This window comes from Salarias fasciatus, chromosome 6, assembly GCF_902148845.1.
Source record: "Salarias fasciatus chromosome 6, fSalaFa1.1, whole genome shotgun sequence".
Classification (NCBI taxonomy): Eukaryota; Metazoa; Chordata; class Actinopteri; order Blenniiformes; family Blenniidae; genus Salarias; species Salarias fasciatus.
The window spans coordinates 36,211,241-36,237,382 of NC_043750.1; the positions used below are offsets into that span (position 1 = coordinate 36,211,241).

Sequence of the window (26,142 nt, forward strand, 5' to 3'; positions counted from 1 at the left end):
TAAAGGGGAAGAAAAGTCACTCATAAACACAGAGCGTGCCACAAAGACAGAGACAGGAGGGAACCCAAGAACACAACCAGCAGAGCTGCAGAGTCTAATAAGGGCACACACAGCACACTCTTTCACCCCAGTTACACACATATATACACACACACACACACACACACACACACACTTGTGCCGGTGCAGTGTGTGTCTGCCACCCAGAGTGAGGAGCAGGGCTGATCGACCCAAACAAGTGGAGCATCAGGGAGGAAGGAGCGAGCGAGTGGATGGATGCCTTCTGCAGACTCTGTGGCCTGGACCCTCTGTGGGTGAGTGTATGATGCGTTCACTGACCCCCGGCATCTCATTTCTGCACCACGTGAGTCATTTTCCTCCTGAAGCAGTTGCACCGGATCCATACGCAATCTAACAAGTGTTGATTTGATCAGTTTGTAATGAAGGCTTTAATTGTTTATTTGTAAATTCAAGCAATTATCAGTCAAAGTATGTCCATTTGGGGTTTGATGTTGAACTTTGAATCAGTTTTATTCACAAAATGGTGAAATAGCTTTTAGTTTTGCTTGTCTATGCCTGCTTTGTCTTGACAATGCACAGAATTGTTGGTTTTTTTTCTTTTTTTTCCTGTGAAGCACTTAGCATTAGCCACATTAGCAAGCTGTCAATAGCTGTCACATGCTCTGCTCCTTGATGCTGGAGACGTTTTGAAGTTTTCGCTTTCTGTAAATGACAGTGAGTCATTTTAACCCTGCATGTAGAGGAGGAAGATGAGGTGTCAGGGACCAGCTCTTACCTGAGCAGCAGGCAGTTTACCATAGCATGTGCTGACCTTCTCAGTTTGTAGCCAGTGCATTAGCAATCTAATCTAAAGCAGTTCTGAATAGGTGAGTTTGCCCTTGGTGCATGTAAGAGTTGTGTTTATCGTCACTCTGCTTTGTGATTCAGCACAATGAGACCCTGGAAGGTGGGAATGTGTCACGCTGATAGAGCTGCTGTTGCTGGAAAGGCTTTTCAGTCTTATATATCACCAAACCGCCACATTCTGAATCCTTCCTTGAAAATAGAAAAATGGCCACGGTCCAGCTGGAGTGCCAGAATTTCTCAATTCGCTGGGTCCCAACTGGACCCTGTTTCCCCCCTTCTCCCCCTTCTTTTTCTCTGTCTTTCTTTCTGTTTCTGGTTCTCATTACAGCTCTGTTTTTGCTTCTGCAAAAACCTACAAACATTAGCCATGGTTGAGAAGGTGAAAGTAAACTGTATCACCTCATATAACATATTTTAATGACATTAAGATCCAAACTGTTGAGTGTAGCAACACATGGGCCAGTATTTCAGTCCAGCGTTGGCTGCAGCATTGTCCTCAGTGTGATTAAGTGTATCAACCTTTTACATACTTTGTGAATAACGTCGTCAGCGCTGACTCACTGGTCACAGCCTTGGGGTTGTGATGTGGGTTTATGGGACTCTGAAGGCTGGAACATGCAGAGTGTAGCTTAGCTTAGCAGAAGAGGTTCAGTGCTAGAACAGAGCCTGAAAGCTTTAATGGGAACAAATCTGAGAGGAGACCGGTGCAGTGATGTAGTTCCCCACTCTATAAAACCTACTATGGGAATCGATCTAAAATTATAGCATCCACATTTGAATTTTAGGGACACCTTCCAAATTTCACAAGTTTGTCTTTGCACCCATCTGACAACTGATATGGTTTGTCAGATGGAGTGGATATAAAAAGAACAAGTGACATTCAGCACGTCTGCAGTAAAAGCTGCTGTTCTGCACTTTCACATTGCACTGTTTGTCAGGTAAAAATAGGCACCTTGAAGCGGCCGTTGGCATGCTCGCTCATTGAAACCACTTCAGCCAAGGGTGAGAAACGGGATACGTATGGAGCAAAAGGCACAAGAAAGCGCTTACAGCGGGTTTGACAGGTTGGGCTTCTTCATAAAAGTGCTCTGTTCATCTGCCTGCCATTGACCGCAGGAGTCAGAAGTGTCTGCGAAAGTCGCCTCCTACTCACTGCCTCTCAAGAGATTTATCACTTTAGCAGATTTGGGTCTTTCAGCCCTCATGGAGACCACAAACACACAGAGATGACAAATGGTATTAGGTAATATTAACCAGCTACCTTTTGCAGATTCATGTAAGGCCTTTTTGATGTCGAACATGACTTTTGATTCAGAACTTAATGGGAACCAAGTGCTTACAGTCAGATCGTGATTCACACCGATTGATGGGAAACTTAAATTAATCACTGTTGTTGTGTGTGGCTCAGTGTGGCGTTGGTGTCACCTTGCCTTGGTTGGCCTTCAGGGCTGTGGGCAGACAGTTGTTACATAATGGCTACGCAGCTGCCACCAATTGCGGCCACTCTATCTTATCACGGCTGGGAGTCGACCGGCGCGGCCAGACTGCTGCGCCACGCTCGGAGCCCTAAACCGCTTCCTGTGGTGAGTCCGCAGGGCAGTCTCGTTAGCACAGCCAGACAGCCTGCCCCTCATTAGTCCACCGAGGTGATAAACAAGGGAAGCAGGACAACAACAAGCCACTTATGGTGGAGTACCTATCCTGGCTCCGCTGCTGTTACGTAATCCCAAAACTTAGAGCAACATTTGGCCCTGTTATTGTTTACAGACTTCATTATTTGTAGTCATCGACTTCACATTTTCATGTGTCAACGCTGCTCAAATTAGTGAAGAAGCCACCGACACGGTGAAAAAAATTCCAGCTCTGACTCAGCCTTTTTCGGTAAAAATGAGCCTGGTCCAGCTCACACCGGCTCAGGATTGGGCACAGACACTTTTCCTGTTGACCTGCTGTGGTTTCACTCCGTGCTGACTTATTGGACGAAACGCAGGACCTGGACTTGGCCCTCCCGTCTCTCTCTGTCAGATGATGGATATGTTATCACAGCTTGGTCTCAGGACTCTCTCGACATAATGTCCTTTTGTTTGTGTATTGCAGGACTGGAACCGTACATGGTACACCGCTAACCCGGACCTGACCCAGTGTTTCCAGAACACAGTGCTGGTGTGGGTCCCCTGTATCTACCTGTGGTTGCTGGCCCCCTTCTACTGTCTTCACCTGTACTGCCATGACCATGGACGCATTAAGATGTCCTGTCTCTGCACTGCCAAAATGGTGAGACGTCACTTATCAGGAAACATAACAAAAACGAAAACGTCTTCTGGTTTTTCCAGAGAAAGATTATCAGATAATGTGAATCTTGAAGGTTTCACCAATAAGCCTCCCATCATTCCCCATCCTAACCAGGTCCTTGGCTTCCTGCTGGCCTCCTTCGGCTTTGTGGAGTTCTTCTACATCCTGCTGGAGAGAGGCCAGGAGATCCAGCAGCACATGGTCTTCCTGCTCAGCCCCATCATACGCAGCATGACTGTGGTAACTACTGCGGCTCTTTTTACACGTCTATATCAGTCCAAATCAAACTCACATTTTTATTGCACTGTAAAAACTGAAACCACTTCAGAGCCTCGCTGCAGTTTGGTACATTGAGGGAGAAAAAGTCACATCCTGCGGGATGGTGACTTCGACAAAGGAAATATGGTTCCTCACTGATCTGAGACAGTACTCAGTGTAAGTGCTGCTAAATTAAAAACCGCATTACCCAAAACCACTTCAGTCTATTTGCATCAGATATTATTAGAACTGGTTGTTTAAATTAAATCCAAAACCCTAAATAATATTGTGATTTCACTAAATGCAGTGAATGAAAGGTAATTATGTAATATTCCAGACTCTCTGTACGTCCAAGACTTTTCTTTTATCTGCCTCTGATTTCTGGTCCAAACTGCACGTATACCACCTTTCATGGGTAGCTGTGAGTAACGGTGCAGTTTTGGGAATATTTCAGCCTGTGGCGCGCTGGCTCACATGTCATTGAGCAAACACATAAAACATTATAGAGTGTACATACAGCATGTTGGCTGGACACTGAGGTGTAAAGCTGGGAAAAGATTTATAGTGGTTGTGCCATGTAAATATTACATTACCCTGTAAACGCAGCCTATATCTGGCACACACTCACAGGAGGTCAGAGTACATGTGTAATGGATCAGTCACTGTTTGATCAGGCAGCAGTGTTAAATACGTAACTTCACCAGTGATAAATACGTGATAACTGCTCGTAAACAGGAAAGTTTCTGGTGTTTTGAGCCGAAATGCTGCACGAGCTATTATTTAATATTCTAGTGAATAGGCTTCTAGTGTCTCAACTAATCATCTGCTTTAAAATAGCAGATGATTAGTTACAAGCGAATTTTGTATCATGTTGGTGAGTCTTTGGGGAAAAACCCCAGACCAAAAAAATACCACTATAGTGTATGCAAACCATAATTACTGTATATAGGGAGGTGTCATCTCCGTACCACAGGTGTACTGCTGTGGCCACCAGCTCCTTCTGAACTCCCCGTTGTTCCGACCAGGACTACAACTGCCACAGTTTCCCCACCGCAGCAAAAAGGACAAGGAAAGGACAAAAACACAAAGGCCAATGTATGGGCTGAAGCAAACCATACCAGAAATCCCCTATATGAACACATGAGAGGAGGTTTAGATCCAAAGCAGCACAAGACGTGTGCAGATTCATGCAATCTGGATAAAGTCTGTAATTGTTAGAGATGTTGTTTGTCTCTTTCCTCCAAACCTCATACGTCAAGCCATAATAGCCACCACAGTCTGAATCGGGGTTGCATTTAGGGTGGGCTCCATAGCCGTGTTTAGGGAAGGTAAAGGCTGGTCTGCAATCAGAGAAATGTTTTTAGTGAGTTTTGTTGATGGAAGTGTCTCTGAATGCTTCCCAGAACATCAATCCCACTCATTTTCAGTCGATTTTAAATGATACTTAACCGACATGAGTAGGCAAATCAGAAGAAGAGTGCAGCTCGACATGGGTGGCATGGCCAGCTTAAAAGGCTGTTTATGCTGAGAAAGACTGAAATGAGAATTACACTGCAGTGTGAGAGAGTGCAGGGCTGAGACAGGAGCAGCTGCGAGTCTCTAAAGCCGTGGAGCTTCATTTACAAAGCTTCCTCTTTCTGCAGTCTCATACAGGTCCTGCTTAGTCTCGCTCTGCCCGAGTCAGACAGCTTTACCCACCTGTGGTCTTTTCAGACTCCTGGGTAAACAGCAGCACGTGTTTGGGTAAAGATGCACTGAGGCGTCTCTTGTATCGAGGTATTCATCTCAAAAAAGGTCACTTATTTTGAGGATAGTTTCTCACAGCAGGGTGCCAGAAAACAGACTCACATTAGAACCTGCCACCAACCTGCCAGTCTTCTCAATAGACTTATCTTTTTAGGGGATTTCATTTTTTCAGATGCTGATTGCAGCCGTGTACCACCGCCACCAGCTCCCTGCGTGCAGAAAACGAACACTGTGCTCTTGTTGCCTCGGCCAATTTGTTTCATTGCCCTTCAACTCAACTTAATGTATGGGAACGCTTTAGCCCGAGTCAGTCAGCCCACGAACGCACCGCAGTCGGTATTGATGAAAAAATGCGCACACAACACCGGCTATAATCAGTAATACCATGACGTAAGCCCTCTTCTCTTTCCCCAGCACTTCCCATGTAATTATAAGGTTGCGTTTTGATTTCGGCTTTAGTGATGGAGTTAGTTCCACCCACTGACTTGTGCAAACAGATGGCCTGATGGTTTTCAGCAATATGGCAAGTCACAGCGGAAGGCTAGGAATAGGCAGGACCTTGCCTATATGCTGACCCAAGGGCGGCTTTAAGTTAAGGTTCGCACTGGGGCTGATGCGGCCTCACCAGTCCCACAAGGAACAGAACGTTCCAGCTGCGATCTGAGGACCAACTACTCTGATAAATGTCTTCATGGTGTGATAAATGTCTCTTGAGCCAATGAAATCTCCTCAAATGCCCCGTTTTGGAAATGGAGATATCGGCTTTTAAGCTTGTAAAACACGTATTTCAATTTAATGAAGAAAGAAAAAGTTCTATGGGGACATTCAAGAATAGATCTAACGATCTTTATAATGACAAACTCGGACAAGGCCAGAACTCTACGTACCAATTTTACATATTTCAGTTAATTGTTTTGCGTTTATGACCTCCAGCATCCATATTGCACTTGGTTCAATCACCAAGGCGAGTTTATTTAGATTGCTCCATTCAGACACAAGGCAGTTCACAGGGCTTTACAAGGCAACACACTTCTGCAATAAAAACGTAAAGAACTCCGAAGTACATTGAAACTGAGCGAATAAAAGAATGTTCCAAAAGGGATACTTAATTAACTAAAAGGTTTTATTACAAAACAAGTAATCAATTTCATAAGATTTTTTTTTTTATTATTTGAAAACCTGAGTGAATAATCAGAGATTTCCAGACACGCGTCTTGCGAGATACTACTTGAATTTCTCCGAGGGACATAAAAACAAGTGAAACTGATTTGAATGATTTTGCTAAAGGTGAAAATAAGTAATTACCTGTTCTCAAAGGCTTAAAAAATGGGGAATTAAATTCAGATCAATTCACTTGAAAGCATTTTTTTTATGTTATTCGAATCAGGATTTTTTCATCCCTTCAGGTTCTTGAACTTCTTGGACTTTGTGTGCTTCCAGCTTGCCTTGTGTTCCTCACGTCCCCTCCATGCTGCTGGTGTGCCTTCGGCTCCACCAACCCGGGGAGATTGGAGACTCTAAATTCCCCATACATATTTCTGTATTATTACCCTGATTGGCTGACAAGTCTCAAATGTTCATGGAAATGAATGAATAAATTAATCAGCGCCACACTCTAACAGATATAGAAGCCTGCATGGTGTGTGTGTCAGCCTGGACGCATTAAGACTTTCTCCGTCTTACTCAACCTGCAGAGGTTTCTCCACTTCCTCTCATGAAGCTCATCAGGAAACCAAACTACCAGACCTCCGGTTTATAACAGGACAGCACTGTGGCTCATCCCAGAGCAACCAGTGTGGTTCTCATTATGAAAGTTAAACCCGCTTTCTCCCCGCTCGGCGATGAGCTGGCATGATGGGGTGACGTCTCACTCGGCGGCCAACCGCTCAGAGAGGGACCAATTATGGTCCGCTCACAGGCAGATGCTCCACTCCTCCAAGGACAAACGCGCTGTTGTGTCCAAACACTGGATCGCTCTTATAAGAAACATCATGCTATAGAACCAGCATGTGGCACTCCATACTTTTGCCGTTTATTTACGGAGAGTATTCAGTATTCGAGTACATCTGTCCCTGCAGCTGGGGAATTCCCCAAATCCAAAGTTCTTTCTGCAAAAACCAGCTCTCCTGCTTTAAAACAGAGTAAATCTAATTACATCTCCCATGCTCTGTTGAGAACATTGGCACTGACTCTTGCAGCTAATAAAAGTGAAATAAAGATTTATTTTCTTCGAGCAAATGAAAGTAACATCACACTGGAGCTAGAATTTGATTTTGAATCTGGAAAAAACTCAATCTAAGCCAACGAATCACTGAAATCTTGCAAAAAAATGGGTTTAACAACATGTTCATATCCACGCAAAAGCAGTTTTAGATCAGAAAGATACCTATTATTTGTAAATCTATAGTTTCTGCCCATGCTGCTTCCCATCCCGACTCCCGACACTCGCTCTTCCATGTCGAATCGTCCCCTCTCCTCTGCAGGAAGACCCCCACAGTGTTAATTCTTCAAGTTAGTATTTCTCTGTCTGTGTTGGTCTCTGTCTTTAGATCCTGGCCCTGTGCATCATCCAGCTGGAGAGAATAAGAGGCTGCCGCTCCTCGGTCTTCCTCTTCCTATTCTGGATCTTGGCCGTTGTCTGTTCTCTGGTGCCTCTCAGAGCAAAGATCCAGCTGGCCATGGATGAGGTAAGTCCCCGTGCAGAGTGTGTTTTGGCTGCTCCCTTCCCGGGGTCACCGCAGCAGACTCACGTGACGCGCACGTTTTGATCTGGCACGAGTTGTGAGCCCGATTCCCTCCCTGACACAACCTCAGCACTTTGGGAGTTCAGGGTCTTGCTCAGGGACCCACAGCGATGATTCGGGCTTCCCTAACCTCCAGGCCACTGCTGTCAGTAGTTCGACTCCCAGTTAATCCTTCCTCCTGTCCATCTTGCTTACTGCTCATCTTGTTCGGGGTCACAGGAGATCCGGCTGAATATGAGCAAAAAGTTTGCTCTGGACAGGTTGCTAATCCATCATAGGACAAACACACACACACACACACACACACACACACACACACAGCTGCAAGCAATTTGAAGTCACTGAGGAGAGAGCAAAGCTTGCACACACAGAGTGAGAACAACTCCCAATTCATACAGAATATCATATATCCTGTATTAATACGCCGTACCATGACGGCATACATTACCACAAGCTCTCATTTATTATAATTCCATCACAGTATTGGGGTGTGTGTGTGTGTGTGTGTGTGTGTGTGTATACTCCGAGCACCTGAAAAACCTGGCAACCCTCCTTTATGGAGAAAATCAAGACAGAGCTGCAGCCAAAAGGGAATGTGTTTGTTTGTGTGTCCAGCTTGAACTCGATGAACCTGTGTTGTCAAAACAGCGTCTGGGATATCTAATCAGGTCTGCTGCCCAGCGTCTAGACGCAGGACAGCTTCGGCTATACCCTGTGTGTCAGCACAGTGTTTCTATTTTATCCCCCAATTTTGACCAAGGTAACCTAAAGTTATCACAGCGTGTTGGAGGATGACAGTGCCAATTCTGGTCAAGCCCGTGTGTGTTTAACTTTGTCCTTTTTCTTCCTGTGTCTCCCGTCAGACATTGCAATCATTGTTGTATGGGATGGGTTTGCATTTAAGTGCACGTAGCCGTGAGGCAGTCGCATTTGCATTTCTTAAAAAAAAAAAAACAGACACACATTCACATCCATATTTCTGTTTTATCGCTCTGCGTGTGACATTCCCACACTGCTTGGGGGAGAGTAATGATGGCCCTGGGATAAGTGCTGGTGAGACATGGCAGCCCAGGGTCAGACCAGAGGAACGCCAGCGCTGTGTTTATGGGCCTCCACTGCTATAAACACAGCCAGATGGAAATCTGTACATCCACACATAATGCAAAGCCATTTACATTTCAGACATTGTCATTTCATATCGCCACACACCCGCGCTGGGGATCTGCACGTCACCCCTCTTACACGGTGCACGTCTATGTCGTTTTTCTAGATCCTGCTGGATTCTACACACTCGCTTCTCTCCAAGTTTTATTAATATCTAGAAAAAATGTAGATGTGGAAACAGTTACTCTGCATCAACTTAATGGCCTTTTTTTAAAGAGCGACGTTGCATTATACGCTGCTGATTTATGCTCGACGCAGCACAAACTGCTCTTAAAATAATGAAGACAAATAGAGCGCAGTTTGTTAAATGGAGCCGTGACGCCTCGCCGCACCCTCAAACTCATAAAACAAAGGAAGTGATAACTGTTTTTTTTTTTTTTTTTTTTAACTAGAGAACTATTTGTTTAACTTGTCATGAGCGGATCACTCAGAATTTATGGGAAATGCGGACGTCTGCTTCCCTGGGAGAATAACGGCGGCACTTTCACAGTTTGTTCATACGAGGAAACTATTTGTTGACTTACAAAAACAGGACAGAGTTCAGTGATACACTCTCTTAATATCCATCCCTCCACTGCTCCAGCGTTTCATCAGGGGGCTGAGAGAAAAAACTCACAGGGAGAACATGCAAACTGCACACAGAAATGCCTCCAAGCAGACTTTAACCACAGATTTTCATGATCGCCGCTACATTCAATATAAACAACAAAAAGTAGGACGAAGCAAATGGGTTTGTTTGGGCTTTTTTTGGTTTGGAGTAAAACCAAAACCAGATTTTTGCTGATGGAAATTTGTAAAACGTTTGCTCATTTTTACAGTTACAGTGTAAACCAATAAAAAGCCGGTTTACCATCCACCCCCGTTCCACCCTATCAGCTCAAGACGGCTTTTAATATCAGGCTCGTCTTTACTTGGAGAGCAGCCGTGCCACTCACATCGCAGAGTGTTTCACAGGCAACCCAAAACACATTCAATAAAACGGTGCAAAGCAAAGATTGCAAAATGCATAAAAACACATTGGATGTAAAAAAGTGTATCATGTATCACAAGTTTTGTTGGGTGTTTGCATCAAACCACGATCCCAGATTCCTGACATCAGGCTGCATGTGGTCTGTTAGAGACCTGCAAATGGTCCAAACAGCCCAGAAGAGAAATTTAATCCTGTGTGTGTGTTTTTTTTTTTTTTTAGTTTCTGCAACACTGAATCTTGTTTTATGGTGAAGTCTTTGCTCCATGGATTACATCTTGATGACAGTAACACTATCCTTTTCTTGTGACAAATGCAGCGGGCCAAACAACAAAAACTACTGTGCTGCTCACATGTGGCTACTCACACATTTTGTAAATATTTATAAAGAATGTGTGTAATTCACATTGCAGTGTCGATGGTTTCAGGTTGACAGGGTTCATGTTTGTGGACCTTTGGCAATTCGGAGTTGTTTGACCTACATTTTTCCCATCCACTGCCGGACCATCCTGACTGTGTTTTTCACCGTGTGGCCGGACCCATTTGGCCTCTTCGTATCTCCTTTCTGGGCACGGCACCACACTTTTCGTAGAAAATCGTTTTACTGTTTACCGTGGCTCCGGTCTTGCACACACTCCGCTGCACAACAGCCCGGCTGTGGCAGCGCTTGACCCACTTGTAAACAATGGCCCTGCCAGAAACCGCAATTTCTGTATGTCAAGAATAACGTGCAAGCTCTACATTTCACAAAAGTCTCAGGGTGGTTAATATCACAGCTGCTGCCTTGATTGAAAGTGAGGGTGCTGGTTGGTAAAACCACAATCTCCCTATTTACAGATATGGCCCCTTAGCGTGACTGTGAGACAGCTTTAACTGTTGCTTCATTTATATAAAGTACACAAAGTACCCCATTAAAGACTCTGGGTTTTCTCCCTGATTTAGCTTAAAGGTCCAAAATACTCTTTATTGTGTCTGTGATGTTGTTGCTTAGACTCTCCCCAGCTATATACAATGTATGACCCTTCGGATAATGAATCCGCTGCTGTTTTCTACGTGCTCACAAAGCCTCTTTACCAATAAATGATCCGGTATACCACAGGATGTTGTGGGATTTTTTTTTTGAGCATTGTTGAACAACTTGAAAAACCCAAAGAACATTTAGGTACATAAATCCTTATGTCTTTATTTAAGGATGATTTTTTTTTGTTTGTTTGTTTTGTTTTTGCAGCAGGGCTAAATGATGGTACTCAGAATTTAAAAATCAATTTCACGAAACATGTCAGTAGGAGTCTAAAGCTTGAAAAATAAAAGTTTAATTCAGATATCTGGGTATTTTAGGTGTGCTTAATCTGTGTTTTCTCATTCCTTTCCGCAGGGTATTGCCTCTGACATTGTTCGATACATCGCCTTCTTCTCCTACTTCACGATCCAACTGGCCCAGCTCTTCCTGTGCTGTTTTTCCGACCAGCCTCCGGAGGGAAAAACCATCCTGGAAAAGGTAGGCAGAGGAGAGCCGGTCCCACTTCCGTTAAAAGTATCGTGTACCCAGGAAAGCAAAATGCATGAGTAGCTATCTTGTGGTTTTCGACTTCTGTTGTCAGGACGCATTCCCCATTTGGAGGAAATGGTGTGATCCACCTCCTCCCTCCTTTCTCTCACGTGTCCTTCATTTCTCTGCCTGCGAGGGCCGTGTGAAAGAGTGTGAGCGTGTGTGTTCGACGCCGTTCTCCTGCACGCCTGCATGCCTTCAGCACTGCTCACTCCCGCTGTGAGATAACACCGCGGCCACACGGTCGCTCGCCATCGAACACAGCCCTGGCCGTCCCGTCCAACACGGAGCTGGCAGAACCGGTGTTTTAGGCTCAAAATAGCAAGTTGATGCAGAGCATCTGACAAGTGAGTGAAAATGAGATCCTCATCAATCAGAGAGACGTGTGATGTCATATTTCCCCGGTGATAAACAATCAAAATAGCCGGAAAAGTCCCTCACAAACTGCTGGCTGGCGGTGAGGAGGTTGAGGGTGCAGAAGCCACAGTCTGGCGTGGTGGAAGAGGAGGAGGACACACCCTCCTCCTCCTCCTCTGGTCAGAGTTACTCACAGGAAGAGAGGAAGTGAAGGGACAAAAAGCAAGAGTGGCGGTAATGAAGGGAGCAAACACCCTGGTGAGGGGGCGGCAGGGCGGAGAACATGCCATCAAGTGTGCGTGTGAGGACAGACTTCGCTGTGTGTCTGCGTGTGGATCCGCTCGTCGGAGGGTTTGCGATGGCGCGTTTCCGCTCTGTCTGCACCAAACCTCAGAATGTCGTCTTCAGGCCGCGCCGACACTGAACTCCATTTATCCGGTGCGCAGGGAGTTCGTGGCCTTTATTTGCTCCTCGTGTCGGACCACCTGAATGAGCAGTGCTGTTTACACTCATTAGCATCGGGAAACACACCCCTCACAAACACACCACTCAGCCGACACCCTCGGTCACGCTGTGTTCCTCGCAAAAGCCTCTGACTCCCAGAGATTTACTGACAAAAACAACCGTGGCTCTGGTCTTTAATCTGTTGCAGAACCCCTGTCCTGTAAAAGATGCCTCCTTCCTCTCAAAGATCCTCTTCTGGTGGTTCACTGGGTAAGATGGTTCTTCGAAACCCCTCATTTTTACTCAAGGACTGACTCACTGCAGCAACAGTGAGCACTTGTTTACGATAATATGTGTGTGTTTTGTTGATGGTCGCGTGTGTGAATCACCCCCGCTTGCTGCTTCCCCAGGCTTGCGGTGAAGGGATATCGCACACCACTGCAAGCAGAGGATTTGTGGACCCTGAGAGAGGAAGACACGTCCCACAAGATCATCTCCGAGCTGCAGCAGGACTGGACGGCCGAATGTGCCAAAATTCAGAAGTGAGAATTAAACCTCATCCCTCCTCCTGCATCTGGCAGCTTACAGTTCCTGCTGGTTCTGCTTAAACTGGATCAAGCAATTATCTAGTCTTTCCTTTGAAAGTCCACACATGCAGACATCTGTCATACAGACTGTTTTAGCTGTTTTTGTTTGATCGTAAGCGACAGTCTGATTTCATCATCATCCATATGAGAGTAATGACGCTGTTTGGCACATATACAAACACAACTGTTTATTTACTACTTTAATAGAGCTTAATTATTAACTCAGCAATAGAAAATCCAAGAGAGCCCCCGCAGTGACCCCGGTTTGTCCGAGTAACGGTTGCCGTGTATTAGCCAGCAGTTTGGGCCTGAATCTGCAGGGGGAGACGGAGGGGGAGCAACATGTGCAGGCCTCGCACATGCTGCAAGCCCCTCATGTTTACTCTGGCTGATACCGCCGCTTTGGACACATGCCTGCAATTCACTGTTCGACTCTTTCTATTGTCATAACTTAACAGCCAAAGAAATAATTCAATCTTTTATTGCAAATCGGTTCAACACGGACACGGCTGAATTAATCAGAAAAGCAGAGCGCGGCTCAGTCATGACTGTGGTCGGTCCACATTCAGGATTTCTCATCACCTCAGGCATTCAGGGCTGAAAATAGTTCCCAATGAGTCTCCGGAGGATGTGCAGCGAGGACAACAGCACTGTGCCACTTTTAAAAACGCGTTAGCATGATCCAGTGCTTCGGAAAGTCATCGTCAAGTCTCCTCACTGTGTCAGCGAACAATGCATTTCACAGTTGTTGTTCACTCAGTGATGGAATGAATTACACAAATATGTTTTTATGATGTGTTTTACTCAGAACATTTAAAAGCTGCTGTCTCCACGTCGGTGCGTGTTGGCTGAACTGTGTGAATGTTTCTGTTCGGTGCAGGCAGGAGAAGGCCCTGGCGTCGGTGGCGCTGGGGAGCCGGCTGCCGGACCAGGCCCAGCTCCTCCGGAAGCTGCAGAAGGAGCAGAGCTCCGGTTTCGTTCTGCTCAGGACGCTGGCGCGCAACTTCGGCCCGTACTTCCTGACCGGCACCCTGTGCATCATTTTCCACGACGCTTTCATGTTCGCCATCCCTCAGGTGCTGAGGTAAGACATGAGGGAACGAGCACCTAATCCCAAAATTTGCTGCTGCCATGAAAGCGATCTGGCATTCAGTACCTGCGGTGGGACTTGCTAATATTTAGAGATATTAGCTGCGTCTAAAATCAGAACTACAAAGCTGAGGGGAATTTTTTTGTGGCGACGAAAGTCCCCCAGAATAATCCTCGCTCTGTTTTTGTTGTGAATAGTTTGCAGGATGACAGAATCCAGGCCGGCTGAACTTTGGTAGCTTTAGGTTCTCAATGAAAGTGCTCAGAAGGAGGTTTCTTACTGCAAGTACCGTGTTATTAGGTTTGGATCCAGACGCTGTTGTTCATTTCGTTGAATGCAAGCTTTTCACTGCATGGACTCCCACAAACCCAGTGGCATTGAGCGTGCTGTATTAAGAAAAGCTGCAGGGAAGCGTTTCCAAACCACAGCTCAGGCCGAAATTACCTGGATGCACTGCAACCCAGGCGAGAGTTAAAAAAAAAAAGGGTTTTACTGTGTTTTAAGGGAGGCTAAAGTTTAGATAAAATAATTTTTATTTTTCCTTTTTGACTATGAAAGACAGATAAAACATCTACAGTGAGAAAACTGCCAGCTGATGAGTAGCAAAATAAATCTGAAGTGATTTACGGTCCAGACGATCAAAAAACCAGCTGACCTGCTGCACCGTCCCTCCAGTCAGACAGGAATGTTGTTGTTCACGCACAGCACCGAATCAGTGGACGTGTTAATTACGGTCATGAAGCTGTGAGCGAGAAAAGGAGACGAGACCGCGGCCGGCGGCGCTGCAGTGAGAAGGACGGGCCGTGAGGGAGAGAGAGGGCCCGGAACGGCAGAAACGCCGTCGCACCACAATAAGAAAGCCGCTGGCCAAGTGTGAGGGCCGCCTGGCCACAAGCTGAGCTCTGCTGTGCAAAACCCCGAGCTCCAGCCAGCAGCCACAGCAGCGGTCCGGGGAACTGGTTTAAGACACACAATGAAAGCCCCAATGAAAAGATTAAGTAGATTACACTTAAAACGGTGCCTATCCTGCTGCAGATCATTCTCTCCAGGAAAAATGTAGAAATCAGGCTTTGATAGAAAATATCAGGAGGCTGAAAAACAATCATGACCTGGAGTTTGAGCTTTTCAGCATAATATCCAGCCAAGTCTCCAAGTGTGAGAAGACTCACGGTGGTGAGCTGTGAGAAACGCAGCAGATGAATTAAAGCACTCCTCTCTGTGCTTCCTCCTCTGCAGTCTCCTCCTGGACTTCATGAGGGACGAAGACGCTCCCCTGTGGAAGGGCTACTTCTACGCCACGCTGATGTTCCTGCTCTCCTGCCTCCAGTCGCTCTTCAACCACCAGTACATGTACACCTGCTTCACGGTGGGGATGCGGGTGAAGACGGCCGTCATGGGCTTGGTTTACAGAAAGGTGGGCGAATCGATGGTTTTCACAATGCATGATTAACAGCTTTCTCCTAAGAGAAATGATTGTGTAAGATTATATTGTGTGTACCGTGCAGTGAAAGCGAACATGTGTGTGTTTCTCTTCATGTCAACCCAGTCCTTGGTGATAAACAGCTCCGCCAGGAGGACGTGCACGGTGGGGGAGATCGTGAATCTGGTTTCAGCAGACACCCAGAAGCTCATGGATTTTGTGGGGTACTTCAACGCTGTCTGGCTGGCTCCTATCGAGATCGCTCTTTGCCTTTTCTTCCTCTGGCAGGTACGTGAAAGTACGGTGTGTGTGTGTGTGTGTGTGTGTGTGTGTGTGTGCGTGTGTGTGTGCACACTGTGCCTCCCATTCATGCACAAATGCAGTCTGATCCCCTCGCACGGTTTGATCCCCTCTGCTCCACAGCACCTCGGCCCGTCGGCTTTGGCAGGAATTGCCACCGTCTTTCTCATTTTCCCCCTCAACGGATTCATCGCGAAGAAAAGGAGCAAGTTGCAGGTAAGCGTTCCCGCAGGAATTCTTCACACTTTCTCTCTGCGGCCCAGACATCTGGCCGCTCAGGTCAGGGATGCCACAGCTGGTTTAGATAGTGGCTGAGGAGCCGTGTGGGTGTTTGGACTGGATGGTACATTCTCTCTTGTCCTTTTGATGTCTGGCCCATATAATGCATTTGAAAAACAATGACAGGAAAGGGTGGGCAGTAGGAAGACATAATTTTTCATTTCTTTGGAAAAACAACAGAGGATTCAGTAAATTTGGGTGCCTGTTTAGTCGGAATAACGCAGTGACCGCATTCCTGGCTCTTTGTTGTTTCCTTGTTATAAAAATTGCTCGAATGTAACAAGCAATAAATTCTTGGTGAATTTAACAAGTTCTGTGATGTTCAGGAAAACTACTACAGCTGGAACGGGAGCAGACTGACCCATGTTCACAAATACATGTATTTGCGTTGGTCTGCTAATTGTCTGTCCACAGTGAACCAGTTTTCACTGGTAAACTTTTCAAACAATAAAATATCCAAACGTCTTTGTGTGCCCGACAGGAGATCCAGATGAAGTTCATGGACGGCCGCATCAGACTGATGAATGAGATCCTGAATGGGATAAAGATCCTGAAGTTTTATGCCTGGGAGAAGGCTTTCCTGGAGCAGGTTTTGGGGTACAGAGAGAAGGAGCTGAAGGCCCTGAAGAAGTCTCAGATTCTCTACTCCATCTCAATCGCATCCTTCAACTCCTCGTCTTTCTTGGTAAGAGGACTCAAGCAAGCTTCCTGCATCCATCCTTCCTCTGTAAATACTTCAAGTTAGATTTGCAGAGTTCAACCAAAACTTCTGTGAAGACAAATACATTTCATAATTATCACTGGATCACAATCGTGGGACACGTTGATGAATTCTTCCTGTGCTTCCTCCTGAAGATCGCCTTCTCCATGTTTGGCGTGTACGTGATGCTTGACGACAGGAACGTCTTGGATGCGCAGAAAGTGTTTGTCTCCATGGCGCTGATCAACATCCTGAAAACCCCTCTGAGCCAGCTTCCATTTGCAATAAGCACCACCATGCAGGTTGGTGACGTTTCCCTCAAAACCCGCAGACGCCTTCTCTACATGAGAAGGATTTTCACCTGTCAGACGTCATAAAATGAGACGAATTCACCGTTTCAGGCTATGGTTTCGCTGAGGCGTCTGGGAAAGTACCTGTGTTCAGAGGAGCTGAAAGTGGACAACGTCTCGAAGGCTTCATTGAGCTCCGGTGAGAACCCCACCCATATAGAAGCTATACCTCTGAATAAACACACCACTATACTGTCCTGTTTCATTTTACAAATTGCCACTGTATGGTTTCCATATGGCCGTAAATCATAGGCTGTCATAATCAATACAGGCTGCCCACAAGACGTAGTTGTTTATAACTGTGGCGAGCCACAGCGCCGTATGGTTCATGCGTGCTGTCACTTCCTGGGTCCCGGGCTGATTGGAAAATTATAGGATGCTCCCGTTTAGTGGCTGAATGTAAATCACAATGTGAATTCAGAAATATGATTCAAGTGAGAAGTAAAAGAAACAACTCATATATGCTTTTCTGTCTGTTGTCTGTCAACACCTCCTAAGACAGCCTGGGAAAAAAAGCAGCAGCTCTGTAATTTGTATGATTAAACAAATTCTCTAGTAATCACACCCAGACCGCACTCTGGTGAATACCTCCAGGAGTAAACTTTTTTGGGGGTTTTTCTTCTTCACTTTGTGTTCATTTAAGTTGACTTGTGTTTCCGGTCTAGATGGGGAAGACGTGGTCATAGAGAACGGGACTTTCAGCTGGTCTGCAGAAGGCCCTCCCTGCCTCAAACGGTTTGTCTTCCATCAGGAGAAAGTGAGTTCATTTCTACACATTAAAGTGGGGGGCTAACTGGACGGTTGTCTACCTCCTCGACAGGATCAACATACGAGTGCCTCGAGGTTCCCTCGTTGCTGTGGTTGGAAACGTGGGCAGTGGAAAGTCCTCCCTGTTGTCTGCCATGCTCGGGGAAACGGAGAAGAGGAGCGGCCAAGTTACCGTCAAGGTGCTGAGCCTGCGCGCCACGTGTGAGCCCTATTCATAGTTTTGCGGGTTGCATTTAATAAATATTGATGGTCTCTGTTTGGGTTCGCAGGGCTCTGTAGCGTATGTGCCTCAGCAGGCCTGGATCCAGAACGCCACGGTCCAAAACAACATCATATTCGGCCGCGAGAAGTTAAAAGCGTGGTACCACCGTGTGCTGGAGGCCTGCGCTCTGCTGCCCGACCTGGACATCCTACCTGCTGGAGACGCCACGGAAATAGGAGAGAAGGTGTTTATATTTAAAAAGCATAAACACCTCATGCTTTGTGGTCGAATCCTGTTTTCATTTTCTTTTCTGTTCTCTTCCCCCCACGCAGGGATTAAACTTCTCAGGAGGGCAGAAGCAGAGGGTGAGCCTGGCCAGGGCGGTCTACAGAAAGGCTGACGTGTACCTGCTGGACGATCCACTGTCTGCTGTGGATGCACATGTGGGCCAACACATTTTTGACAAAGTCATCGGGCCTAAAGGAGTTCTTCGGGACAAGGTAAAAAAAAAAAAAAAAAAAAAAAAAAAAGAATTTGCACGGTTCATTCGGTTCAGCTCAGCTGTAAAGAACCAAAACATGTTTTTATGACACCTAAACCACTTAACACATGCCCGGTGCCATTGTTACCACAGTATGTAAACCACCACACTGCTGACGCTTTTGTTTTTGAGCAGGCCTTCATTTAGTGTTGGATTATGCTTACATTCTCCTTCTCGGACTTGTGTGGCTTTGCAATATAGACCCGCATCCTGGTGACCCATGGGATGAGCTTCCTGCCGCAGGCTGACCTCATCCTCGTGCTGGTCGACGGAGAAATCACCGAGAGCGGCTCCTACCAGGAGCTCCTCGGCCGCCACGGGGCGTTCGCCGACTTCATCCACACCTTTGCAAACACGGAGAGAAAGGATAGCGTCATACACAGAGGTGTGAAGAATCACAGGTTTTTTTTATAGCACCTACATTTTAATGATGGACAGACACTTACCACGTTGTTTTCATACAGCCGGTTCGAGGAGGTCCAACGCTCGTCTCAGCATGGTTGACTTCATGCCTTTCTCCAGGGATCTGTCACAGGAGCAGCTCATTGGGTACGTGAAGAAGGACTATACAAACCATCGGCATCTTTTCTATAGGTTTAACTTCTGATCTCTCGTTCTCCCTCAGGGGTGACACCACTAATACTAACCTTCAGAACATGGAGCCTGTGACTGAAACGGACCAGGAGCAAGTCCCGGAGGACCTGGGCAGGCTGACTGAGGTTGACAAAGCACGCACCGGAAGGGTACGTCTGGGAGTCACTGCTCCCTGCGCCAAACGGCAAAAATAAAAGCTGACGGAATTTGTGGTGAACATAGCAAGGCATTGAGTAACTACAAGAAATACATAGTCTCACACAAGAAGTTGTAGAGTCCATACGGACAAAATGTTTTTTTCTAATGGCCAAAAAGTGACTATCAATCAAAAGAGAACTTAAATTGTTTATTTTGTTTTGTTTTGTTGACCAACAGGTGAAGTTGGCGATGTACAAGAAATACTTCAAGACAATCGGACTGGCCATCATCATTCCCATCGTCTTCCTGTACGCCTTCCAGCAGGGCGCCTCTCTGGCCTACAACTACTGGCTCAGTATCTGGGCCGACGATCCCGTCGTCAACGGCACCCAGATCGACAACGATATCAAACTGACGGTCTTCGGAGCGCTGGGGTTCGTACAAGGTCAGTCTGCTCGCTTCATTCATCCACATGACTTAAATGTCGGGATAGTTTTAATCGGCTCACCTGAAGCGTGACTCCTCCTCAGGTATCGCCATCTTCGGTACAACCGTGGCCATCTCCATCTGCGGCATCATCGCCTCCCGGCACTTGCACATGGACCTGCTCATGAACGTGCTGCGCTCTCCCATGTCCTTCTTCGAGAGCACGCCCAGCGGCAACCTCCTGAACCGCTTCGCCAAAGAGATCGACGCCATTGACTGCATGGTCCCCGAAGGCTTGAAAATGATGCTGAGCTACGTCTTCAAACTCATGGAGGTGTGCATCATCGTGCTGATGGCGACGCCCTTCGCGGCCGTGTTCATCCTGCCTCTGGCGGTGCTCTACGCCTTCGTCCAGGTACACCTTCTGCTGACTACATTAAATTATGAATAAAGACCATGAAAGGCAAAGTGCTGTATAAGAATTTGAACAAGAAATACAAAGAGCAAAGCAGTCCTGAAAGAGCATGAAGGAGTCGTCTCACATGAAGCTCCACAATCACTCAAAGACATCAGTCATTGGTACGATTAAAGCCAGAGGTTTATTGAATCTGCTTTAAGCACAAGCAGGTGGAGAGAATCTGGACACGCACAGGCAGTCAAGCTGAAAGGCTGAGAATTAAACTGAGATCTCCTCTGAATCAAGAGTCCTGACCACTGAGCCACCACGTGGATCATGAATCTGACACTTTGAAGTTGCCTTTTCTTCTATTATTATTGAGATCAGTTTGTTAATCGTGGCTCGGCGGCTTCTGGTTTCCATTGCTGCGTATTATTGGAAAGCTCTTTGCTCCAAAACCAACTGTGCTGATGTTGCCACTCACTGGTATTTTGTTCCGTACCTGCTGACATGGATGTTACGCACATTCCCCCTGAATCCGGGGGAAAGCCCTCACTGCTCCCTCTTTTTCGACTCGCTAAAGCCGGTGTTTTACTTTTCCACTGTGGGCCACAGAGCTTCTACGTCGCCACATCCTGTCAGCTGCGCCGGCTGGAAGCCGTGAGCCGCTCGCCCATCTACACCCACTTCAATGAGACGGTGCAGGGCGCCAGCGTCATCCGGGCCTTCGGAGAGCAGTCCAGGTTCATTCTGCAGGCTAATGAAAGGGTCGACTTCAATCAGAGCTCCTACTTTCCTCGATTTGTGGCCACACGGTGAGATGATCTGCGCTGATTACAAAGCGCTTCCAGTCTGTTTAGGCACACATTTGCTCAGCTAGCACTTTATGGATGGAGACGATTCATCACACTGAGAGGCGTAATTGCTTTACTCGAAATGACGTCAGGCTAAATGACTTCTGGGATGAGTAACGTTGACATATTTTAGAACTCGTTGCCCGCGTCTAAATGATTGTAACCTCCGCAGGTGGCTGGCCGTCAATCTGGAGTTTGTGGGTAATGGCGTGGTTTTGGCTGCTGGGATTCTCTCGGTGATGGGAAAAAGCACCTTGAGCCCGGGAATCGTCGGTTTAGCAGTGTCACACTCACTCCAGGTAACATTTCTACACACATTTTCTTAGTCAATATAGCAGCAAGTATTGGTTAAAGTGAAGACAAGATTAATTTCTTGACATGGACTTCACAGGTGACTGGAATCCTGAGCTGGATCGTTCGTTCCTGGACCGACGTGGAAACCAACATTGTTTCTGTGGAGCGAGTCAATGAGTATGCGGAAACCGTCAAAGAGGTCAGTCTTCCAAACTACACCTACACACTGTCAGTCCACCGCTGGGCTGGAAGAGCGCTTGTTTGTTCTCTTCTCACTCTGTTATTGTCTCTCACAGGACAAATGGACTAAAGAGTTCAGCTCCTTGTCTTCCACCTGGCCCCAGAGAGGCACCATCGAGTTCCAGGACTACGGGCTGCAGTACCGCAAAGGGCTGGAGCTGGCTCTCAAAGGCATTACTCTGCAAGTTCAACAAAGAGAGAAGGTGATTTATATTGCGTTTGTTGAAAATGATTTGCTAGCTTGACATTAGCTTTGATTCAACCTCATTTCAGATTTAAATTCTGACGCAGAACCTCTTTTTTTTTTCTCTCTCTCTCTTCTTCAGGTTGGGATTGTGGGCAGAACAGGAGCTGGGAAGTCCTCACTCGCCCTGGGAATCTTCAGGATCTTAGAAGCAGCGAAGGGGAAGATCTTCATCGACGGAGTCGATATCGCCGAGATCGGACTCCACGACCTCCGATCACGCATTACCATCATTCCTCAGGTAGAACACGAGGAACAACAGAAACTGAGCTCTACCTCTGATCACAAAAAAACTGTTTGCAGCTTTTTCAATATTGGTGATGAAAAGCATCTGCTGCTCTCTCCCTCAGGACCCGGTTCTGTTCTCAGGCTCCCTGCGCATGAACCTGGATCCCTTTGAAACCTACACGGATGAGGAGGTGTGGAGTTCACTGGAGCTCGCTCACCTCAAGACCTTTGTGTCTAACCTGCCCGACAAACTCAACCATGAATGCTCGGAGGGAGGAGAAAACCTCAGGTACATGCAACTGCACCGATACGACACGTTCAGATAAAACCACAAGCCGCTGCTTCACGTGCAAATCGCTGTTTGGATTTCTGCACGCAACCGAATGCATACTTACCAAGCGTGTGATTCTGTTTTGCTTTCCTCCCTCGCCTTTGTCTGTATAGTCTGGGTCAGCGCCAGCTCGTGTGCCTCGCCAGGGCTCTGCTGAGAAAAACCAAGATCCTAGTTTTGGACGAGGCGACGGCGGCTGTGGATCTGGAGACCGACACGCTCATCCAGTCCACAATCCGCACGCAGTTCGAGGACTGCACTGTTCTGACCATTGCTCATCGCCTCAACACCATCATGGACTACACAAGGTAACGCGATCCCTGCACAAAACAGTGAAATGAAATATTCTATCTATAAAACAATATGGCCTGGAGGGAAGATTTCATTTAAAGTGATTTATCACATCTCCCATATCAATTATTCAATCATTATCATGCAATATTCAGACAGAAGAGGTCAATTTCAGACCAAAGAATGAGAAATTAGACATATTTTTCAGATAGAACTGCACTGTTTTGAATAGACTTTGTAGGAATTTGACATAAATCCCAGTTTGCTTCCATGTTACACAACACTGACCTCATATTTGCACATTTCATAGATAATACTATGAGTTTCTTGTGTGTTTGACTGTTTTGCAACAGATGCATGAAAGTCATGCTAACAATTGAGAATTCTTGGCCATGTACACACAGGACTAACCCACATTTTGACAAAAGTCAAACAAAACTGATAAAAGCAGCCAAATGAAGAAATCCGCTTGAATTCTTATGTCTTTTTTTTTATTTTTCCATAACTATGACAACATTTTTGCCCACATTTTGTACATCCATGGAATTTATGTGGATATTTATTTGAAAAAAGAAAAAGAAACATTTTGGCTAAATGAAATTTATGAAGCCCTGCAGCTTAAATTCAGAATGTTACAAGATATTTGGAACCTTCTTCTCAAATTCCATGTGCACATGCAACTCTGTGCTTTAGTTTACTAAAGTTAGACTGTAACATCGCCGCCTCTCCTCTTTTATTTCTCGGTAGGATAATCGTCATGGACAGAGGCCACATTTCTGAGATGGACTCTCCGGCCAACCTCCTCTCACAGCGCGGCCAGTTCTACCGGATGTGCCGAGAGGCCGGGCTGGTGTGAGTCTCCGTCGGACCCCCACCCCCCGGTGAACTGATGTGGCACCTTATCGTGTGGCTCCCCAACGCGTATCGAACCGGGCCATCTCGAGCTTTGCGGCAGCTGGAAACGTTTCTCCACCAGGGCATTGTAGATGAATCTCAAGAGCAGCTGCTCCGTCAGTCCCTACAGGATTTGTTGGCACTACGAAAGAAAAGCTACAGCGGATTGTTGAGAGTTTCCACCTTATAAATATTGTACATAGAGCAGTGGAGTTAGTTTATTCCTTTGAAGGGTTAATGCCAAAGGCTGGAATAAAAGAGTACCACAAATCTTCAGGATTTTTTTTTTATTCTCTTCAAAAAATGGGAGCTACATTATTTTTTTAGTTTTTGTAAGTGTTTATAAAGCACAAGACTTGTTTTTTTTTTTTTCATGTTGTCTCAGGCTTAAACATCGACGTTTACTCACTCTTTCATAGCCTTGAATTCCAAACAAAAGAGGCAATTTTGTCATTGTAAATAGATTTTTTTTTTTTTTTTGTCAGAAAATCTATTTTTTATTCTTGTCCAAGAAACTGGGACAAGAAATATTCTGACACACTAACCTTCAAAAGGTTCATGCTGGCGGACGCAGGGGAAGTGAGGTTTTCAGAGCCTTCGAAATCCGAGCTACAGGAAGCCAATTTGGAGATTTTATTATATGTCAGGGAGAAAGACGAAAACATTTCAGTGAGCCAAGACATTAACAATCGGCCAACTATGTTGTGGCTGTTGTTTATTTCTGTCAAAGTAAACCCATAAAAAGTCAATAGAGACCTTGCTGGTCGGATTTAACCTGACGTCAGGAGTGAAAACCGCCACGAATGAGGAGAATGCCTCTTTAAAAACAATGGTGATGAATCTTTGTGTTGATTGTCTCTCTGCCGCCACCACACACTCTCAGGCCGTTCACAGAAGATAAAACTCCGTATTGTTCTCATGGTGCTGACGGGACAGACTGTAAATAGTCCACATTCACTTTCACTCTCCAATTCAAAGAATGAACCGTGTGAACTTTTCAAGGAGAAGAAGTTGTTTTTGTCTTACTGGTTTAGACAAGAAATTCTAAGAGAAACCCAAATGTTTATTTATGTCAGGTGACAAATGTATTATATGTCCTCAAAGTATTGAGGATTACATTATATTTATACTTTTTATAACAAGCTTGATCATTTTTCACTGATCTTTTACTGTTTAATGTACTGTCTTGTTCTATACATCATGCTGGATAAATAATAAAGTTTATTTGAATCTATTTGTCTGACTCCGATTTCCTGAACGCTGAGGGGAAAAAAATGCTCAAAGAAGTCATTTAAATGAAAAAAAAAGATCCACAGAAGTGAGGACTTCAAGCAGATTTCCAAAAGCATGTATTATTTAAAGAAGTTTTCTCTGCTCATAACTCTTCATGATCAAATTACACAAAACACATTCTAAATGTGACCCTGAGGATTTGAGTGGTGCCGTGGTTTAAACTGTCACCTCACAGAAAGCACATCCAAACCAGATTCAAGGACTCCAGGCCTGTGGACGGGGATCACGTGGGTTCTGGCTCCCAGGAACTCGATAATTAGTTGAATACACTGTTGATATAAGTGCAAGTATTCTGTGATTGTGCTTAAATAAGTCTTTGGAACATCCAAGCTGTATTTTTCCAGCTGTCATTTGATCCTCTAAATTTTTTAAATAAGTATCTGTAAATTTTATGCTGTTATTTCATAGAATGTTATTCCTTTTCATTAACTCCAGTTTGGATTTTTTTTTTCTTTTCGTCAGCATTATTTGACACCCCGACATTAGAATTCATCTTAATGTAAAATGATAGGACAATAACACATAAAGAAAATCCTTCAGTGGCTTTAATGCATAACAGATATAAAGAAAAAAGATATACAGTAACTAAACAGATAAAGATATGTTAAAAGGTGCCGATTGAATGTGATGGGAGAAACAACGCCTAAAAACAAGACAAAACAGTGACAATGAAGCAGATTCAGGGCAGCTATGTTAAACTGAGAAACAGAAACATTCATGGTTTTTAATCCGTGTGTGTTCATTTAAATTCCTCTAGGATTTACTTTCCTCTGAAAAAAAAGAGGCTGAATCTGTTTTATCTTGCAAATGTATTCAAAATTGACATGTATGATTTTGCCATCATTATTTCAGTCGAACAGATGTTAATTTAGCATTTTAGTGTGCATATGCCCATTAAGGAAAGTAATATTTATCCTAACGTGTTTATTTTGTCTGTTCATAGATTTATGTTTTCAGTCTCTGATTGGTCCATTCCAAAGCTTATGTACTTCTGCACATTACTGCATCAAAGCTTGTACAAAGATATTTTCATGGCTGTGATCAGATATGGTCTCTCTGATCTATAAATCATAAATATTTGCTATCAAAATCTTTTTCTAACCTGTATTTTATAGATATTTTTCAAGTATGTATTATGCATACTTATATACAATTTACACACATTTTAGGTTTAGCTTTCTGCATTCCAATTACACTTATTTAACAAGCTGATATTGAGTTATTCTCTTACTTCAGTGAGGAAGTTTAGTCTGAAACACATTGGATATTTTGTACACACAAACTAAATCAAAC

At 45.3% G+C, this 26,142-nt stretch overlaps 1 protein-coding gene across 1 annotated transcript; it reads left to right on the top strand.

The window, feature by feature from the left end:
• abcc6a (ATP-binding cassette, sub-family C (CFTR/MRP), member 6a) lies at positions 1 to 24,790 on the top strand. The gene is made up of 31 exons (XM_030094457.1): positions 1 to 314; positions 2,965 to 3,141; positions 3,274 to 3,399; positions 7,713 to 7,850; positions 11,414 to 11,536; positions 12,597 to 12,658; positions 12,799 to 12,930; positions 13,856 to 14,059; positions 15,302 to 15,479; positions 15,612 to 15,773; positions 15,909 to 16,001; positions 16,546 to 16,749; positions 16,920 to 17,066; positions 17,166 to 17,253; positions 17,780 to 17,849; positions 17,935 to 18,061; positions 18,152 to 18,328; positions 18,417 to 18,584; positions 18,827 to 19,010; positions 19,090 to 19,174; positions 19,251 to 19,368; positions 19,595 to 19,802; positions 19,888 to 20,198; positions 20,796 to 20,995; positions 21,207 to 21,333; positions 21,426 to 21,527; positions 21,625 to 21,771; positions 21,895 to 22,053; positions 22,163 to 22,329; positions 22,485 to 22,679; positions 23,410 to 24,790. Exons 1-31 carry the CDS (start codon positions 273 to 275, stop codon positions 23,516 to 23,518), a joined length of 4,530 nt encoding a protein of 1,509 aa, XP_029950317.1. The 5' UTR covers positions 1 to 272; the 3' UTR covers positions 23,519 to 24,790.
• Positions 24,791 to 26,142: the final 1,352 nt, after the last annotated feature.

What these genes read in the sequence shown, in the direction of transcription:
- abcc6a (XM_030094457.1), top strand. Translation starts at nt 273, where the DNA reads ATGGATGCCTTCTGCAGACTCTGTGGCCTGGACCCTCTGTGG. An exon ending in GAATGTGCCAAAATTCAGAA is followed by an intron (nt 12,931 to 13,855) that starts GTGAGAATTAAA and finishes TGTTCGGTGCAG; the next exon opens with GCAGGAGAAGGCCCTGGCGT. An exon ending in TGCTCTACGCCTTCGTCCAG is followed by an intron (nt 20,199 to 20,795) that starts GTACACCTTCTG and finishes TGTGGGCCACAG; the next exon opens with AGCTTCTACGTCGCCACATC.